This window comes from Cryptomeria japonica, chromosome 3 (genome assembly GCF_030272615.1).
Source record: "Cryptomeria japonica chromosome 3, Sugi_1.0, whole genome shotgun sequence".
In the NCBI taxonomy this organism is placed as follows: Eukaryota; Viridiplantae; Streptophyta; class Pinopsida; order Cupressales; family Cupressaceae; genus Cryptomeria; species Cryptomeria japonica.
In genome coordinates, this window is record NC_081407.1 from 346,166,321 (window position 1) to 346,187,786 (window position 21,466).

Consider the following 21,466-nt stretch of genomic DNA (forward strand, 5'->3'; position numbering starts at 1 on the left):
CATCTTTAGACTTTCAAATTGTTTTCGATAGGTTTGAAGCTTCGGCTTCTTCACCTTAGCATCTCCTTCATAGATGTTCTTCAACTTATCCCACATGTCCTTAGCTGATTTGCAATGTATAACCTTCATGAATTCAATTTCAAATAATCCATACAAAATTGCATGCTTGGCTTTTGCAGTGTTCTCACTTTCTTTCTTCTCAGCCTGATCCGTTGGGGGAGTTGGCAAGGGTGTGTAGCCATTTACCACCAATTGCCAAACTTCATATCCTAGGGCATTCAAGTAGGTTTCCATCCTTATGCTCCAAAAGGCATAATTTGTCCCATCAAAGAATGGTGCCTTGTTTGATGAGAATTCGTGACCTTGCCTAACCATTAATGCTCTTATAGATCTACCCAAGCGGTTAGGCTATATCCAAAGGAACCAACTCTAATACCAATTGAAGAGAACAAGATTATACTTGCGGGGGGGGGGGAGGGGGTGAATCAATATAACAAACTTTTGCTTTTCAAATTTTGATTGTCACATAGCAATACTTCAAAATTTAATAAACCACATATGCAAGATCTAGCAAGCAGAAACACAAGAACACGATTTACGAGGAAACCCTTGCGGGAAAAAACCATGGCAAACTATTGCTTATATTAGAGACTTCTTACAAATTTCGCAAGCACCAACCCACAAGAGACATCAATCCCCTTTAGATGATTCATAGGCACCAACCCACTAGATACACCAATCCACACAACTGAGCACCAACTCAGCAAGAGACACTATTGATGTGTTTTTTTAGACACTTCAAACATAGAATAAGATACCAAGAGTATCCTATCCTCTCTTGATCAAAATCTTCCTACATGCTAAACTCTGTGATCAATTAGAAGACTCCAAGGTTTCTATTGTTGGGTCACGACTTGTGGATAAGCACAATTGCCCATTGTGATTGTTGTTACTCCAAGGGGCCTTACGTACTTCTTAAGGGATGAATGTCTAGCTTTCAAGGGATGCTTTTCAAATGATATGCAATGTAGCTCACTTACTTACTACTACTAGATGTTCAATAAAAAAAGTGCAAAAGTTGAGGGTTGAGAGATACTAAACTATGCCTAAGAATGCAAGGATGAAGGATGACTTTAGATAAAATTCTACTAGTCTTTGTTTCGACATACAAGAACAACTCCACAAAGATTAATGCAATCTTCTAAGGAAATTAAATAAGTTTTCAAATTATTACCAAGCATAGACACCATTAATAGAATGCATATCAATGATTGAATAGCAATCAAGCTCAAGTACATTCAAAAATTCCAGTTGACCACACAAGGCAAATTTGCAATCAACAAACTGCTAGTGGTATGGATTGGGAGTTTCACCTTAGATCATACACAACATTCTATCATTCAACCTAAATACTTCAACAAATTTTAAAGCTTAGATTGAGAACATGAATAACCATGCAAATGCTCCAAAGATTGAAAAGAAAACACCCCACTTCAATGTCTTTATTAATCCAACAGCAAAATAGCAACAATTGTTCAAGTCTATCTCATACATTACAAAATGAAAGATGGTAGCTTATATAGAGCTTCAAAATGAAATAGAGGACCAAGATTGCCCTGAAATGAATGGCTAAGATCAAAACCCTAATCAGGGTTAGTTGTAGCCAACTAACCAATTCCATAATCAACCAGAAGGAATCAGGCACGTTTCTGGCATGAAATTTGAGGAAATTTCGTCCAATGAGAAAATAAACATCACATGGGAATCACAGCAAACTTTCTTCTAGAAGCTCATTTCCTTGATCCTTCTCTATTGATGGCGAATGCAACGAATTTGGACACCACTGTGTTGAGCTCCTCCATGCACAAGCTAGGCAAATTATCAAGTTTGAACTCGATCACCTACAATGTGTCAGCACAATTGGCGAAGACCTTTTGCCATTCCATTTCCTATTTTCGGAACATACCTGTGAAGACCATGAATGAACATACTCCATTCAAAACATCGTCTGAAAAACCCATGTTTGGAAAGAAGATAGTCTTTATATCATTATGCAATTCATTAATATTGAAACCATCTTCTTCAAGCATGTCCCAGACAAACACTTCCCTAGTTGACATGATGAATTGTTCTTGAATACCTTAAGTGTTTCCTCCATCTTGATACAATCAGCTCTTGTTTTATCAAGAGTTTCCTTCCTTGCCATCAGAATACAATACCACCTATTGAAATCATAGACTGCTTTTGCTTCCATTACCCCACCATTAATTAGTACCTGCTTGGGAATTTATTTCAATGCTTGCAAATATGGTATAGTCTTATCCCGAATAAACTGAAACTCTTCCCATATCTCCATGATGTTTTGGATCCTGCACAAGAATGTGGTGACTCTGTCATAGGTTTGCATGAATTCATGAGTGAATGTACTAGTTCATTGAAAGGCATTCTCAATCCATGTCTTAGTGACTTCGGCTATTACTCTTGTTTCTTCTACTCCTTCAACGGCTTCTTTGGAGAGTATCAGTGGTGGGCACGGTGTCTTCTTCTTCTTGCCGGGATGACATATGGTGAATGTAGTTTATCAATTGCTTGTTTTCCTCCTTAATTTGCTTCCTTTTTCCTCACCTTAATCTCCAATTGTTCTTCCATGTTAGAGGTTGATCCTCTTTATTCTTCAACAACTTGACTGCGAGTGATAGGACCAATGTCTATCTCTCTTATGTCATAATCTTTCGTTGTAATTTGATCCCTTGGCTTATCAAATTTAGGAATAGCCACTTGTACTTTTCGAAAGCCAGATGCGTCATTCACAATCCTAGAATATTTCTTAGGCTTCTTTTCTTTCTTTTGTTCTACTCTAGCAAAAGCAAAGTGTTCAAATCTCTTACCTCATCAACTAATTGTCATTGTTTTCTTTTTCATTCTTTCTTTCAACCATTTAGGCACTTGATCATCTTCCTCCTCCAATTCAGATTGTTGTCGATTACCCTTGGGAGCTATGAATGTGTCTTCATAATGTTCTTGATTTTGATCATCAACATCCATGCATTGTGTCTCTCCCATTGGATTGGTTTGTTGATCATAAACAGGTTCTTCATCATGAGATGGTGAATTAACTTCTTCATTATCTTGCTGATTGGTATCACTGGATTCATTAACACTTCTCCTATCTTGTGCGTTCTGAATGACTGCCTCATCTTCTTGTGAGATGTTCTTCCCTTTTGAGGCTGCATTCATGTGCACAAAGATGTCTACCTCTCTGTTAGAAGGAGTACTAATAGTAGATGGAGTACTTGTTGTCTTGTGTTTCTTTCACTGAGTTGAATCATCATTTATTCCTTTTCTCTCCCTAGCTTGGGCTTGTGAACTTTCAAGAATGTCCTATTGACTACTCTCCCTTTGTGTGTTCACTTCATTTCCTATGCTTTCATCTTCGAACTTTTCTGAATTCTCATATTGATAAGATGATGATTCCTCATTATCCATTCAGTCATATGTTGGAGTGATGCCTTTTGCTCTTACCTTGTCTATCTGGTATAATATCCATTTTTTAGTGTTTTCTAACACGAATTGATTTATTACTTCTGGTTGGGTGACTTCAGGAACACACCAATCTATTGCAGAGAAGGGCTTGTCCTTTTCCTTTTTATAGTGTGGTAGTATCATATCTTCATCACCTTTGACCTGGTCTGGAACTCACAACACTTTTGTGAGCCTGATCAACTTGAGAGAGAGTCTTAAATATGCTTTCTCTCTTATCTCGAAATGTCATAACCCCTCTTTGGACATTGGATTAAATAAATACGATAATTAAAACATTTATTAATTAACATTTAATAATATTGGAAAATCCTCTCATTTATGAGACTTCACGATTTTCCTCTGAAGTGAGAGGGTTGTCATAACCCCACATCCTGGTGATGTAATTAATACTAGATTTTGTGATTCTTCATCATAATAATAAATTATCATTTATTATGTAATTAATTGAAAAATTAGTTAATAATAAATAATAATAAAATTAAGATACAAAAGAATACAAATAAAAATTAAATATAATTAATACACTTATTTGGTACTGATTCATCATCCATTTATTTAATAATTAAAGATTCATTGAATTAATTAAACTAATAATTAAAGAATGTGTGAATAATTAAAGAAAGTGTTAATAATTAAATATTCATTTGGGCTGAGTGTGTATTAAACCAAATGAAGAGATTAATTAAAGTGAATCCCTTATATATTAAGATGGGAGGACGTGACTCAAGAATAAATCACAACTCTCCCATTGTTCGTGCCTTTCACTCACCATAAAAGGTACGCTTGCGTGGGAGTCAAAGGATATATATAGAGGGGAACAATTAATAAAGGAGGATATAACTTTAGGAGGACTTCAGACCAAGCAGATACATAAAGGTCTGACTACTTCCCTGCTTTTAGAGAATTCACGGCACACGTTTAGCATCTATATTATTCAGATTAATATCGGCATCAATAATATCATATTATTCAGATTATTATCAGCATCAATAATATCATAATATTCAGATTAATATCAGCATTAATAATATCATATTACATCAGATCAGTATCTGCATTTAATAATGTCATATTATTCAGATTAGTTTCAGTATTCATAATATCTAAAATACTGGAATGTTAAGTGTATGTTTATGATGAATTAATACTGTTCTAGAAGTTTGTATATATATATATATATATATATATATATATATATATATATATATATATATATATATATATATATATATATATATACTGTGTGAATATGTCTGAGAGCATATACTGTGTAATTATATGAATGCTGCTTGTTCAATAAGAAGATAAGATATAAAATGGGAAGAGTGTCTGAAGAAATGGGGGATTATGAAGGCAGCAGTGAAAATTCCATAAGTTTAGTTATGACTAGACATCAATACATAGACATCAATACATCTCCAGACAGCAGCGATTATAATATGCACTAATTAATATGTTAAGAAGCTACAGCAAATATATATTTGAAATACATAATCAGATTTTATTATTCTATTTGACTCAAGCAACACTCAGAAAACATATATTAATTCAGCATCATTTATAATTATCTTGTGATGTGGAAGCGGATTAGAAAGGAAGGAATTCCACGTGGGGGGGGCTCTTGATCTGACAGAGATATCAGAATTAAGGAAAAAGAACTTCAATAGAAATTCAGATTTTAAGCTTGCCAAAGTGCTTGGGGGCCCCACACAAAAGTTATTCAGATTCCTATAAATAAAGAATCTTCCAACAGTATTTGCAGAAAAGGTTATGAAGATTTCACAATTTTTGTTGTGTTTTTAGCAGCAGCTCCACTAAAGGGAATGGGGCCCACTTGTAATACTTGGAGATATTGGTTGTGTTTTAACTTCAGCCCCATTTAAGCTTTACAAGGAATTTGTAGATTATTGTTTGTGATTTGAGCAATCAGCATTACCAAAAGGTCAACAAATATTTAAGAGGAGTCAACAACATGCTGAAGAATTTTGTTTGGGTAAATCAGAGAGAGTTACCAAGATAAGTTCCACTCTCTTAAATTTTAAATTCAATATTATAATGAAATGTGTTCAGTTTTAATAAAGTTATGTTTATTAATATATTGCCATTCTCATTTTAATTTAAAATTGATGTCTCAGGGCTAAATTATGTTAAGTCTGAAATGGGGACATTACACGAAACCATCAGCTGCATTTGGCCAATGGTCTTCAATATGCATGAAATGATGAAATGTCTCCTTGTTTATTGTCCCAATGTTGTGGTAGGGATAGAAGTTGCTTCTTAAGGTATGAGTCTTGAGATTGTAGTGTTGTAGCTCTTCCTCTGATCCTTGTGCTGCTGAAATAGTGGGGCATGTTTCAAGAGACTTACCTATTTTGACTGGGAAGGTAGTCTTAGCTTTCTTCTTTCTTCTCTCAAGTGCATCATATTCTAACAACTGCCTAGATACTTCCAATAGTACCATCCTACTTGTAGGATATCTAGGAAGACGGTAAGCATAAGAAGAGCATCCTTGTATTCTTAAGTAGGTAAATTTTGGAAATTGAATGTACCAAAAACCATTATTTTTCACCAACTTCTTAGACTCTTCAGATAGCCTAATATGGGTGCCTCCTTGCAATGTTCTTACAATGTGCATGGTGAAGGCATCATTCACCCTTCTATAATGGGGAATACTATTCTTCAAATGCAATTGACAACATTTGACCCTCAGCTGGTCCTACTGGTGCTTTACAATTCAATCCCTTGTATTTACCATATCTAGCTAAGAAGTACATCAAGTATGAGCTCATGTAAAATGTTTTAGTTTGTTCCACATTCATCAATTGCTCATGTAAATTATCACTTACTAATTTCACCCAATTGATGATGTTAGCTCCTTTGGTTACTTCTTCAATGTAGTACCACATCCATGGTTCATATGATGAAGCTTGAGGTGATCCCATGACTTTGTTTAGCATCATGATCAATTCTGCTATTTTTCCTTGAAATCTTATTTGAGGAGTGTTTTTTCGGTACTCTCTTATGACTTTTTATAGGCTCTAGGATCCAATTCCTATTGAGGATGTCATCACAAGCTTCTAGTTTACTTTGATACGAATCTAAGGCATCATCTTTGCTTTTGTAGATCATCTTGTCGTATGTAGGAACATTGAACACTTCAGCTACTGATAGTTATGTGAGATATGCTATCTTCCTTCCATCTGCTGCTACAATTTGCCTCTGCTCTGAGCAGTAATGCTTAGCACATTCAAGGACCAGCTCGCTACATTGGACTGTCGGTGGGAAGCAAGCTATATGAGATATGCCATTCCTTATGAGCTTCTTCGCCATCTTGGAGGTATTGTACTTGCCTCTCCCAAACACTCGATCTCGGAAGTCATCCATATCTGTGTGTCCAAAGTTGGTGTCACTAATCTTCCGTCATTTGGATGTGAGCTTTGTATCAAAGACCATGTCTTTGAATTCGTTCTTCATTAGCGCTTGCCTTCGATTTGCTCGTGTCTTCATGTCAGACATTAGCTTACAAACAAAATGATTTTATTACCAAGTTGATGTGGATTTTGAAGTTCTAAGGAATAAGGTATGATAGATAAGAATGCTAACAATATTCAGCTTGATCAATAACTTCTCATACCTTAGCTAAGGCAAACAAAAAAATCTTTCCTTAATGAAATTATAGGCTACAGCTCTTTGTGATGACAAAATCAGACCTAGAAATTAGAAAATAAACTCAGATTTATAGCAACTTGTGAGACCTTAGGGTTTGTAAAAGTGGTTTTTTGCATAGAAAAATGGTCTTACAAGTAGAGATTCGCTAAATGTCAACACCTGATTTAACTTTTATTTGTCTCTCTGTGCTGCTGTAAGTCTAATGATGCATACAATTTCACTAAATTCTGTCAATGTCCCCTTCAATTTGGACTGGAAATTTTCCAGATTGGATTTAGTATTGTTCTAATCAAAATCGCTTCTCTTAAAGGTTCATTTTGATCATTGAAATAATCAAAATCCTTTGTCTAAATCGCTGACTTCCTTTGTCCAATTGCTGGCCTCAAGATGAAAATTGTTCTTCAAAATTATCACCTTGAATGATAAGATCACTGATGTCTTTGAACTTGCAGATCAAATTTTGTTTGAATGATGTTTTAAAAATGAACTTGAATGCCTTCTTATATAGGCACTAAAGACATAGAGTCACCACCTTTCATTTCTAATTCCTACATAGGCTGACTTTGTATCTTAACAAAAACATTTTAATCCATTTGGACTTGGTGAGTGCTCCTCCTTCATGGCCAACTTCTTCTCTTCTTCAAATCGGTGATTATCCTTTCAATTGCACCAAATTTTCGGCTTTTATGCTTTTTTATTTGTACTTGTGTCAAATCGGCAGCTTTTGCATCTCCATTTGGACTTGGAGGCATGCGCAGATTTTTCTCTTTCATTTGCACCTTATGAGTTAGGCGGTCTTTCATGTTTTGTTTGCACCTCTCGACTTTGGCGGCTTTTCTTCTTTTGTTTGCACCTAAAGGTTGGAACGGATTCTTAAGGTTCATTTGCACTACATGATCTTGGCGGCATTTTGGACTCCATTTGTACCTTGAGACTTGGGCAGCCTTTTGATCTTCGTTTGCACTTGATGAAAACTACCTTCTCAAATCGGTGATTGGAGCTTTATTTGCACTTAGGTGTTTTATATTTCTTTTGCACCATTTCCATTTCGCACCTCATTCGTACCGCATTTCTTCATTAATTTCAAACTTGAGTGAGGCGTTGTATATTTGCACCAAATTCATTCTGCATTTCGTTCGTACCTCTTTCAAGTTCAAAACGTTAAATCTTGAAGGGTGGAATTTTCACTTTCATTTGGAATAAATTCATACCTCATTTTATTCATACCACTTACATTTTGCGAAATCTCCAACTTGAACGGCGGAATTTTCGCCTTTATTCGTACCTTGTTCATTTTATGTTTCATTCCTACCTCAATCAAATCTGGATTTCAAAGCTCTCATCTATACAGACTCGAAATTGCTAAGCAATCATTCATCAAGATCGATTTTAGCAAATTCAGGCCTTAGCCTATTTTCATATCAAAATCCCTATGAGGTCACATCATCTATCTTCCCTGAAAGTGATCCTGATGACTCTATTTCTCATTCGGACCTAGACCACTTCAACTTTGGTTTTTGTATTCTTTTAACCCTAAAAGACCCCTTGAATTGTTCGGCCTATGCAAAGGGAAACCTTCAATTTGGAGTCTGACTAAGACTATTAGCTACTCAATCAATCAACTTGAGCTATTGGAAAAAAAAGGGGCCCCATTTGATGGGGTGGTGTGTGAAATGGTCACAACAAACACCAACCTCCAAAAGAATAAAGTGAAAAATGTTTGATCTTCTTGAATAAGATCTGATCCTCCTCCATAAATCTGCTCAAAAATTGCTTCTTAAATCTGCTTATGATCTTAAAGAATATTTGAACATAGGTCTGCAACAATTAGCCCTTAAAATTTGCAATAATTCACCTTCATGGTCCGCTCATAATCTTATAAGGTCTGAAACAATCTGCTCATAAGGTCTGAAACAATCTGCTCATAAATCTAAAACAATCTTCACTAAAATCTGCTCAGAGGCGCTCCTTAGATCTGCTCTAAAAGTCTGTTCATAACTACTTTGAATAGGAAGGATACTCGATGAATTGCTTCAAAAGAGATCTTCAAATGAACTCTTATTTATGCCAACCAAAACACCCCTTCATCAAACGGTCACACCTCTTCAAGCAAGTCGGCCAAGGGGGAAAAAAGAATTTTATTTAATTTTAATTTTTGCCTCACACAATGGCGCCTATCTCCATAAGGTCTACCCAAACAAAAAATGCAAGTAAATTTATTTACAGACCGTAGATTGGGGTGCACCACTCAAGGCAAGGTTGTCCCTCATAAAAGGATATTTAAAAGCATTTTTAGAACCCATATATAGGTTTGCTCCAAGAGGAGGGTCGACCACATCAAAGATAAATATTTTACAATTTTTAAATCCACAATTTATCTCCTCCTTGCATTAAGACACCTTGATAATAGTGACATAGATATGGCACAAATTGACCTTCATCAAATACGACATGAAATGCACTTTGACATCAATGACAATATTCCAACAAGGCTAACTCTATTTAAATAAACCAATATTCGAAGAAGGAGAAGAAGGCTACTTAAATAGAGATTACAAGACGGTCTTTCAAATAGAAACTAACTGTTAACAACAGACTCTAAATAGAACGTAAGATGACAACTAAGACGACAATTAAGATGACCATTATAGAATAAATATAATAATATTTTAAAACCCTCCATAATGGTCATCATACTACTCTACAGAAAACGCTATAGGTCTTTTGATCACAAATGCAAAGAAGGCTGCCCCTTCTCTTCTTAACACTCTGTTGCTGCGAAGACCCTCCCAGGATCTGCAGAATGTTAATGACCAAGAGTAACAAAATCTGTCCAACCTGAAGTAATCGTCACACACGAATTATAGAACTATCACACGTGAATTACTGAGGCTGAAACCATGATTTTGAGGAAAAATCGGCAAACCTTCCAAAGAGCAACAAACACAATTTTGACAAAAACCGCAAAAACTTTTGCAGATGAGCATTGAGCATTGTTCACTCAAGCAACTCCAAAACAAACTGCAAGATACCATGATTGCAGATGTCCGCTCCAGCATCTCTAGGTGCGACCCAAAACAGACTGCAACAAATCACATTTTTTGTGGAAAAAATCGTCAAACACTGAAAACTAAAGTTACAAATCATCGTTTTTTGTGGAAAAAATGGTAAAAACCTTAAAACAGGAACACCCATCATAATTTTTTGTGGAAAAAATTATAAACCCTATTTACTCCCTACGGTGAATATGTTTTAACTTCATGGAGTAAACAGAGAAACTACAGTATGCATAAAACACAAATAAGAGTCACAACAACATAGGTGGAATGATATAACTTTATTGCATCATGTAATGGATAGTACAACAGTAACCAGAATATATCTTCAATCATAATCCCCTTGTTCCCGATACAATGCCAGAATATATACCACTAGGTCGATTGGCGAAGAGGCCAATCGTCAGGAACTACCAACTACCTATGGGAACTAATTACCCATTACATTGCCATTTCAAACATAACAAAACATACTTTATTTAGTTGCAGCATAATTGCCATCTACAAACCCAAATAACCAAAATCCCACGAGAACTTCACGAATTACAAATGATTTTTAGGACAAAATCAAAAAAACCCTTAAACGATTTTTGAGGAAAAAATCAAACAAAACCCACCAAAAAAACAACTGTGCACGGCAAGACACCAAACATCACGCGACAAAACAGAACTCGATTTTTGAGGAAAAAATCGGGCAAAACCCTCCCATGATGTTTTGTAGAGAAAAATAAAAAAACCCAACATAATTTTTTGTGGACAAAAATTATAAGACCCACCCCTGATGCTAGATACCTAGGCACTGCAGACAAAACCACGATTCCAGCACGACCCAAAAAAAACACTCCGTCGCACAGAGGAAGAACCGCAAAAAAGCATGCCTCACTGCTAGAAAACACGAAAAATTGAAGCCTTTTAAACACAGGCCTTGCACAAGAGAAAATTGAAACCAGAAAAAAATCAGGGAAACCCTAAATCACACACAAAAATTGCGATTTTTCAGGTTGCAGGAAACACAATCGCGAAAAACAAACACAAACTCCCATCGCACGCAGAGTAAAAATTGTGCACAGTCAACAAACAAAAATGGCAGCCTGGAAAAACACAGATTGGGCGATTGTAGAAAAGACACCGATGCAAAAATCCCACAAGTCGAAGAAAAATGCGGGCGTAGAAAAATGCAAACCAAAAAAAAATCCACGTGAAAAGGAAAGCACGCCAAAAAAGACGTGAAATCTACTGTCATAGACTCAGAAAACACAGCCTCAAGAAAACACACAGTGATTTACAGTTTTTTTTTTTTTAAAAACCCCCGACTTACACCCACATCGAAGGAAGAAACAAGCCCTTCAACGTACCTCCTAAATAAACCAGAAGACCCACGAAAACGCACAGAAAAGATCAACTAAAATCCAGCTTCAGACCTCAAGCAAACAAAAAGACGGGTTGAAAATCCCTAGCAAAAATACCCTCCACTAATTTTTTCCATTAAAAAAATCGGAAAAATAAATTCCAAGTAGAACACCTCGAATTTTCGGAAACCCTTGAATTTGAAAAAACCACCAAAATCCCATGAGGGAGTTAGACTCAGACAACCGGCTCCCACTCTGATACCATGTTCAGATAAACCAATATACAATATATTCAAAGGAGACGAAGGCTCCTTAAATGGAGATTACAAGACGGTGTTTCAAATAGAAACTAACCAAAACTCTAAAAATAGAGACTCTAAATAGAACTTAAGATGACAACTAAGACGACAATTAAGATGACCATTATAGAATAAATATAATAATATTTTAATAAACTCTAGCTAAGAATAGATTGTATGGCCAAGGGGCACAAATAAGGATAAATTGTACGACAAGGTGACTGCAAATAAAATTCCACTATACTACAAGGAGGTTTGAGGGGGTAGCATAGGGCATACAATAAATCATGACATAATTTGTAAGCAATATAGTGGGAAGCAAGGTCATATGACCGGACTTGGAGGATTGTACAATGAGTGATACAGCTAGGAGGATCATAGAGCAAAAATGAATGACACAACAAAGTGGATGATGATCAACAGGTCATACAATATAGTAGAATTCAAAAAGACTACTGACCATATGGTGATAAAAAGGCATATGAGTGAGCAAAAACAAGGCCGTATAGTCAAATTTTATCACAACCAAATATAAGGAACGAACGTACAACACACTTCAAAGGAGGTCGTACAACATACGATAGGCAAGTATAGAGTACGACAAAGAAAAAGATTGCTGGTCATATGGAGATTTCTAAAGAAAGACATACAAAGATTTCTAGCGAATGGTGTGCAATCAATTTCAAAAGTTTTTATTGGATTGCATAAAAAGGGAGGTCGTATGGTCTTAATATGAGATCGTACCTTTCGACTTTTTATTTTACTTTTTCTTCTTGAAAATTTTACTTTTCCATTTATTTATACATATATCATATTTTCCTAAATTGATTTCAAATCTATCCTCCCCTTCTGACAATTTTTGTTTTTGTTTATCACACTGAATTTAATTATTTTAGCAACTTTACCTTCACTTCATGTTGCATTATACAATGTGTACAGCCCTATGTGACATTCATTCATATAGCATTTTTTGCATATTCTAATTGAAATTTTTCCTTAACCATCATGATTTTTAGCATACCTTTATTAATGTTGTGTTTCAAGAGTCAATAAATTGCCCTTTGCTCACAGCTAACACTAGGTGACTTCTTTTGTAATGTTCCCCTTTTGTGGCCTTTCCAACATCTTTGGAAGCTCCAACTTTCTTGGAGAGCACCATGCTTTTTGAAATAGAGTTCAGAGAATGGTATTTATTCAAGAGATCAAGATGAATCCATTGAAGCTTTCTGAGAGCAATTTCATAATTTCAAGTGCATTCCAAACCTCTTGGATATCTATGGAAAGTATTAGTTTTAATTTATTTGATCTCCAATGAGCTTCAAAATATGATGCCATATTTAGAATTTACTTGCGGGTTAATTTTTATGTTTTCTGCATCATTGGGTGGATGTGTAGAAAATGTTTAAAATACTAAATAATTAATATTGCGGTGCACAACTCAAGGCAGGGTTGTCCCTTATAAAAGCATATTTAAAAGCATTTTTAGAACCCATAAATAGGTTGGCTCCAAGAAGAGGGTCTGCCACATTAAAGATAAGTGTTTTACAATTTTTAAATCCACAATTTATCTCCTGCTTGCATGAAGACACCTTGATAATAGTGCCATAGATATGGCACAAGCTGACCTTCATCAAATACGACATGAAATGCAGTTTGACAGCAATGACAATATTTCAACAAGGTTAGCTAAGAATAGATAGTATGGCCAAGGGGCACAAAAAAGGATAAATTGTACAATGAGGTGACTGCAGATAAAATTCCACTATACTACAAGGAGGTTTGAGTGGTGTAGCATAGTGCATACAATAAATCATACAACATAATTTATAAGCAATATAGTGGGAAGCAAGGTCATATGATGGGACTTGGAGGATTGTACAATGAGTGATAGCGGGAAGCAAGGTCATATGATGGGACTTGGAGAATTGTACAATGGGATGGGACTTTAAGGTTTGGTGAAAATTACTGTATGTTGATTTCCGGCAATTTTTTGGCCTAGTTTAAGCAGTTTTTTGCGTTTTTTAGGATAAAAATTGCTGCATTTGCGAGTTTACTCATGAGTGACTCATGGCCATTTTTGGCTCGTGAGTCTTGCAATTTTACTGCAATTTTTTCAATTATAGTCTTAACTATTCTCACTGATTGTACAACATAAGTAATGTAACTATCTACCCAATAGACTAGTAACTGATTGAAATGATACAACATCCTCTTACTTGCATCTATTATCTCCATTTGAAGGCTGTCTTAATTTCAAGAATGGTACTTCATAATGAACAGAAACAAAGGCAGAAGTTAAAATGGCAGGTGGAAACACAAGCTTCCTTCCTTTTCCACTGGATTTCCTCTAAATCTAATTATGATAGATTTTTATATTTTATTTAAGTGACAATTTATCTTGACCAACCTCCTCTGATTATAAGAAAGCCAAAATGATGCTTATGTAAGGGCTTCTTCAGTCTGTAAAGAACTGAGAAACTATTGTATTAGATAAGAACAAAATTTAACCAATCATTCAATTCAGTTTAGAAAGAGATAATAGGATAGAGCAAAATACAAATTTGCTTGTCTAAAAAACAATTACAGAAAAAGAAAGCTAACCGCATAACATCATGAAGCGCAATAGCTTGAGTCTCGGATGCAAGTTTTATCCCATTCTGAAAAAACCGAGAGGAAAATACTTAATTATGTTTGCACCAAATGTTCAATTTACTACTAATATCAATATGTCTAGAATCCAAATGCATTCTGGCCATATTTATCTACACAAAAAATGGTTAGAAGGTCTACTATTTGACACTTCACCTCATAATATGTCAATCCCTTTCTAGAAGGACATTGAATTTGTTTGAAGCCAGAAAATTACAAAATGTTGAAATACTTCATTGTTTTCAGTGAACTTCTTAATATTGTACACTTTCAAATGAACACCCAAATAAATACATACAATAAAATTTTCTCCCTCAGAGCTAGCTATAAAATAAAGCAGCCACACAGATCATAACACAGTTCACAAACCATACTGCATTGCACATCTATCTGAAAACAGTTGCCAACAGTCATAGGGAGCACAAACAGGAGCATTCGTCCACATTGGTTACAAGACAGCAAACCAACAGGCACCAATCATATTGTTGCCCAACTGACTACATTTTGCTCACAAACATGTTGACATATTATGGTGCTAATTCCAAACTAACCTAAGCATACTCGTTTCTATCAATATCTTTGCAAGCTGCCAGCATAATCTTTGGTTGACAACCAGCACTATCAAGGACAAATCCCTTCAAGTTGAAACCTTCTCCACGACATCCCTTAAGTCCTCTGTAACTTTCCATACTTCTTTCACCATTTTCTTTTTTTGCTATGTCAAGTTTAAGAAAGTCAAGTATGTTAAAGCACTTCCTAACATACAAGAATTGATTTTATGGTTACTTACAACAAATGTTACACAAAGAAACCTATGCATAACATACAAAAAATAATACTGAAGCAACACTGAAGTCAACTAGAGATCATGTTAAAATAATTAAAGTTGAAAAATAAAAGGAAAACAGCTACATAAACTACACGTACACAACAGATAAAAAATATACTGTGAAGGAGGTCAGTGTAAAAAATCTCTGGCAACAAAAAGGGCTGTGCCTTGTTATCCATTCAATTTACCACCAAGTACTATGCAAATTACAGGTATCTCTCCAACCAAAATGGAACGATGAATAATTGTAATGCTGGAAAATGTACAAAACCTCTGCCTTCAGCTCTGTTGTTCATTCTAAAAAGCCCTCCTTTGCAGTTGATCTCCACTTGAAACTGGAAAACAAAATCCATAACAATGAAAGACAATCTATTTATCTACCAAAGGTAATGAATAAGTATTGTGCTCAATATGAAATTCCACTCTGAAGGCACAAACTAGTTAAACCAACAGCTTCCCACTGGCTGGCTTTGGGAGGCATTCAGTCATCCAAAACAGATTTCTCTGGGGCCAAACTGTCCAAAGCTGAGATCTAAACTTTTATCTTCTCAGTAGTCAGGAGCTGAACTTGCCCAGCCTGAATTTCCTTGATAGCCTCTAGCAGATTCATTCATTTATTATTCAAACAATGTGGTGAAAGACAATACTACCTGAGGGTTGGCTTCTCCCCTATGTTACCATGTGCTTCATATTTGACCGGAGTAAGTGTGTGGGTATGGTGCTGGTGCTGGTACGGTGCTGGTTCTTCCCCATGTACACCCCACAAAAGGACACACAAGGAACGCAACTGCCACAGTAGTACCCAGGGCATACCCAACAAGACCCCCACGTACCTGCTATTGAAGCTATCACTAAGATCAATTTTCCTACTGAGCTGTTGTCACCAATTGCAGAATCTATTGCACAATATGTTAGTGTAGGTTGTATATTTTATTATTTTCCTTATGTTAGCAGGTATTTATTCTTCTTACACATATTATTTAAGCTAGCTTAGATTATTAGGAGTGGTTAATGTGTCACTCCCTCCCACACATGGGTAGTTGAGTCACACAACCTCTTTTGGCTTGTTGTGCCACCTCTAATAGCCACTATTTTGTCATTACCTAAGTAGGTTATGGGGTAGTTGGGTTACTCACCCTCTTTTGGCTTTATATGCCACCTTTCATAACTCCTTTTCTCTCGTCTCACCTTCATTAGTTGAGTAGCTCGATGAGAATATTGAGAGTCTTCTACAATTTCTCTTGCCTTGTCTCTATTTTTCTCTCATTTTATATTTATATTCATTCGGCTATTTTAATCTTTGATCATCCGTTGCTTAGAGTTGCATGTGATCTACAACCAACATCAAATCTTGGCTTCGGTCTCGCTTCTCGCAAAATCTAACACGATATCGGAGTCATGTTGTCTGGTATAGTTCATTATATATCTAATTTTTTGAGAGATTTGAGACTAATAGATAGCTAATAATTTTCTAAGAAACCCAATATGCTCTTCTCTTGTGTCTTCGTATGACTTGGAGATTCAAAACAGTTTAAAGAAAAATAAGCATCCGGTTTACATATATGTGTTCCTATAAGATACAGGTGATTGCAATTTTCTGGTAATATTGGAGGCATTTTCAGCATTTCCAGAGTGTTTGAAAGGCCTGAGAAAGTCAAGATTGACTTTTATTTCACCAGTATCAGAGATTGGAGAGGACGATAAAAAAGTCCGAGTTAAAAATTTGAAATTTTTACTAGAGCCATTTTAATTTTAGCTTTAGAAATATCACTTCCACTCATTGGCGAGAAAAAAGATTACTGGGTTCTATTCCCAACGTTGAAAAACAATTTGGGTATATGCTATTTTTTTGCATAAAGTCAATCAATTCTGCAGAAATCAAATCGGATTAGCACACAAAGATTTTTGTTTCAAGATACTTAGGGCTTATTCAATGTGTTCGAGATGTTCTTCCATAGTTAAAAAACTCGGACTTGGCAATGACTAGGCAACCCCAATTTTTAAAAAAAACTCAGGACTTGCCAAAACTCAGGGAAAAACTCGGCAATAACTAAGCAAATTTATCGAACATTTGAAAATATATAATTTCTTATAGTATATTTTAAAAACACATTTATACACAAAAACCAATAATATTAATTTCAAATTTTGTATAATGAAAATTATAAATCATAAATACATACATATCAAAGTTCAAACTGTTGTTTATTTTTAACTTAGGGAGTAAAATAATATTGTAATCGGGTTCTAATTAGAATCCGAATAGGGCTGGGCCCTTCTCTCTATCAACACACCAAACACATAAACTTAACATGTGCGCACTCCTATAGGGTCGACCCTATATCAGCAACATGAAGCGTGGGAAAAGAAAATAATAAAAAGAAAGAGGTTGGCGCCAAAACTAATATTAGGCCGACCCAATATTAGTTCCCCTTCCACATATAAATAAGGATTCATTTGTATGCTTTTATTATTCATTTTTATATCAACACATATGTGAACTACCTCTGCAATTTTGGTGCGAAATCTGATTGAAGGTGAAATACATCTGCTGCTAGTAGATGAAGTATACTTGCTGCTGAGTGAATTAACTTAAGTCACTAGGGCAAGTTTACCATACAAGTATAATGTGAAATATCTCTGCTCATAAGGGGGTGCGAGATTATCCTTCTAAAGGTGCGAACTGGGGCAAGTTTACCATACAAGTATAATGTGAAATATATCTGCTCATAAGAGGGTGCAAGATTATCCTTCTAAAGGTGCGAACTGTGTGTGCACTTGGAGCTTCCCAAGTGTGAAGAAGTCCAGACCTTAGTACAAAGGATGGTGTGCAAATTAGTATACAGAGAGTGCAGATGCAAGTATGTAGGGCAAATTGGTGTGCACCTTGGTGCGAGCTGGTCAGTACACAGACGGTGCAGTGCAGATACAAGTATGAAAGGAAGATCTAGGGCTGTTTGTGTACTGACCTAGACATCTAGATCTTGTTGTTGTTCATCCTTATCAGCCTAACGGATAAGTGTGTGATCTGCCTATTGGTGAATAATTCATAAACAGATCCGAGGATCTATTTTGGCTGGGGTTTTTCCTCCTAGGAGGTTTTCCCAGGGTAATGGTGTGTTGTCTTATGGTTGTTCATTTTGCCTACTTATTGTTTATTACTAATCTGTAACTACTTAACTAACTGCAAACAATCTGAAAGTAGATATTAATTTCCGAATTCTGAACTTACTGTTAATCTGAAAGTGGAAAAATTCAACACACACTAAATATAAGTTTTAAAAACAATTAATAATCACATTTTTACATAATCTAGAGTCAAACAATTAATAATCACTAACAATTTATTAAAAAGATAAAGAATCTAGTATTTAATTAGTCACTGAACTTTCAAAACCTCAAACAGTAATTTAAAAAAATGATTCTTTTTCTATTAAAAAAATTACTCTTGATTATTAAATTATTTAATGTTTACCAATAACCCATGGTTAAATTATTTTTTTTAATAATCACCACAATTACCATCTCATATTTTAAAATGGCGATAGGTTAGTCTTGAAAAATCCTAACAAACCGCGATCTGTACATGGCACATGACTGTTAGGTATGGAATTCGATCCATTAGTTCAGTTAGCGTAAAAAACGTGCTCTCGTGCGTCAGGGAAGAAGAAAAATCTTAAGTCAAAAATCTGCCCTCGTGCATCAGAAATGATGGCAGCGTTATTATGTTTTTAGCGCTGATTTTTTCCACATGCTCAACGATTTTTGGCAATTTTTTAGGGTTTATTTAGCAGCGAGTTTTTACAAAAATTATTGCCAGGTTTATCCGCAAGTGACTCGCAGCCAACTAGGGCTCACGAATCTATTAAAAACGCGCAGAGATTTTCATCCTTGGTTCTTCCCATGTCCTGTTGTAAATGAGAATGTCGTCAAAAAACATGAGTAGGAATTTCCTTACCTGTTTCCAGAGTATATAATTCATACACAACTAAAATATTGTTGGAGCATTCGTTAGTCCAAATGGTAAAACTAAGAACTCAAAGTGCCCATAATGACACCGAAATGCGGTTTTAGGAATGTCTTCTTTTCTCATCCTTATTTGATGATACCCTAATCGTAATCAATTTTGGAGAAGTATCTGGCTCCATGGAGTTTGTTGATTAGGTTATCAATTCTTGGTATAGGGTAGCGATTTTTTATTGTTTTCTTGTTTAAAGCCCTATAGTCTATACACATTCTCATGGTACCATCCTTTTTCTTGACTAGTACTACGGATGATGCGAAGGGACTAGAACTAGGTTAAATATGACCCATTTCTAGCAGTTCCTTAATAGTTTTTTCAATCTCTTCTTTGAATTTACGAGGGTGTCAGTAGGGTATGATGATTACAGGTTTTGCCCCCTCTTCCAATTCTATTGTATGCTCAAATCCTCTTTTGGCGGGGTAGCCCTAGAGGAATGTCATCAAATACTCTCTTATATTTGCTCAAGATCCATTGGATGTCACTGTGAATTGTTTTGCCATGGGTGGAGGTCTTGTCAAGGATCATACTTTGTGCAACCCGCTCTCCTTGCCCAAGTCTAAAAATCCTTTCCATGCTTTTGCAGGAGATTACTTTAGGGATCTGTCGAGTAACCCCTCCAAGTTGACAAGTATTGTCCCTCATGTTAGAAGTGAATTTTCAAGTTCAGAAGGTCAAACATGAAGCATCTCAGGGAGTACATCCAAGGGATGCCTAATATTACATTGGCGTCCAATGGTACCACATAGAAATCTTCTTTAGTGGGGTGTTTCCCTAAGGTGATTTCTAGTTGAGGAATTATTTTAGTATACTAACCTACCTCCCATAGCAATGGCTGTTGTAAATCCATTAAAGCTCTCGGTTTTCAACTTCATCCTAGTAACTAATTTCTCATCAATGAAATTGTGGGATGCCCTACTATCCACTGGGGTAATAACCTTATGTCCTTTGAAGGTACTTTTGATTCTAAATGGACGGTGCTTAGAGGATTGAGAGATGGTGGCCAAAGTTCCATGCTCTTCATCATCGTACTTTGCCTTCTTGCTAGGATTTTCTTGTGTTTCTTCATTGGATGTTGCTTCCATGTTATGCATTTGGCTTCCTTTCCCACATGTGTCCACGTTCCCATGGTTCTTCACATTTGAAGCACAAATTCTTCCTTTTAAGGTCATCTCACCGTTTTTGGATGTTTCCTTCATAGCATACATGCTCTGGTTCACTTTACCCTTGCACTTGAAACATAATACTTTACTCAGGCATTCACTTTTCTCCTTGTAGGATAGGAAAAAGTATTGTCCTTCCTCCCTTTAATGGAAGGTTTGGTATGAGCATTGGAAGGTTGACTTTGGGTAGGATATTTGTCTTATGTGTGTGTGATATCCAAATTTAGTGCCTTTTGAATTGCATCCTTGAGTGATAAAGGGTTAAGGGCACTTACTAAGACACAAATGTAGGCTAGTCTTCTTTGGGATACTTGGGGTACAATTACAAAAAGTTTATGGAATTGAGTAACATACTCTTCCACAGTTCCTCGTTGCCTTACTAATGTGAGTTCCATAAAGTACCACTCAGAATGTTTGATGCCACCAATCATGGGCTATCCCCTCTAAGTGGAGTGTGGCAAACTTGATAGCCTTTCCTTCGGTCATTGGGTTAAGTACAAGGTAGGTGTCCAGTTTTTGGACCCAACAACGTGTTGTCTTCCATGATCCATCAAATTTGGGGAGGGTCATCTTGCTAATTCTATCTTTTAAGTCTTTGTCAAATTGCCCTTTCCTTTTTTTATTAGGGGCAACTTTTATTTTGGCATCACAGTAATCTTTCAAAGAGACATCTCTTCTAATTTTGGGGTCAAGCCTACCATATGCTTCCCCAATTTCATCAATGTTATACATGGGTGGGGCATTTGCCTCCTCTTCTTCCATGTGTTCCTCCCTAGGTAGGAAAGGAGGTCTTGTTGGCCTACGGTATGCTGCCCTTGGGGAAATGTTATTGTTCTTAGAGTGGTTGGAGTTAGTATCCCTCCAATTGGGTTGGTTGGGTCAAGAATT

The 21,466-nt window shown here is 35.9% G+C and overlaps 1 protein-coding gene across 9 annotated transcripts in view; it reads right to left on the minus strand.

Moving 5' to 3' along the window:
- Nucleotides 1–21,466, minus strand: part of LOC131034796 (ATP-dependent Clp protease proteolytic subunit-related protein 4, chloroplastic) — a 93,253-nt gene that overhangs the window by 31,804 nt on the left and 39,983 nt on the right. For all 9 annotated transcript variants that reach the window (XR_009103838.2, XR_009103834.2, XR_009103835.2 and 6 more), the window contains exon 3: nucleotides 14,518–14,573. Coding sequence is in view for 1 of the 9 variants with exons in the window: in XM_057966396.2 (XP_057822379.1) it covers nucleotides 14,518–14,573 (56 nt within the window). In the remaining 8 variants the exon portion in view is untranslated. The remainder of the gene's footprint in view (nucleotides 1–14,517; nucleotides 14,574–21,466) is intronic.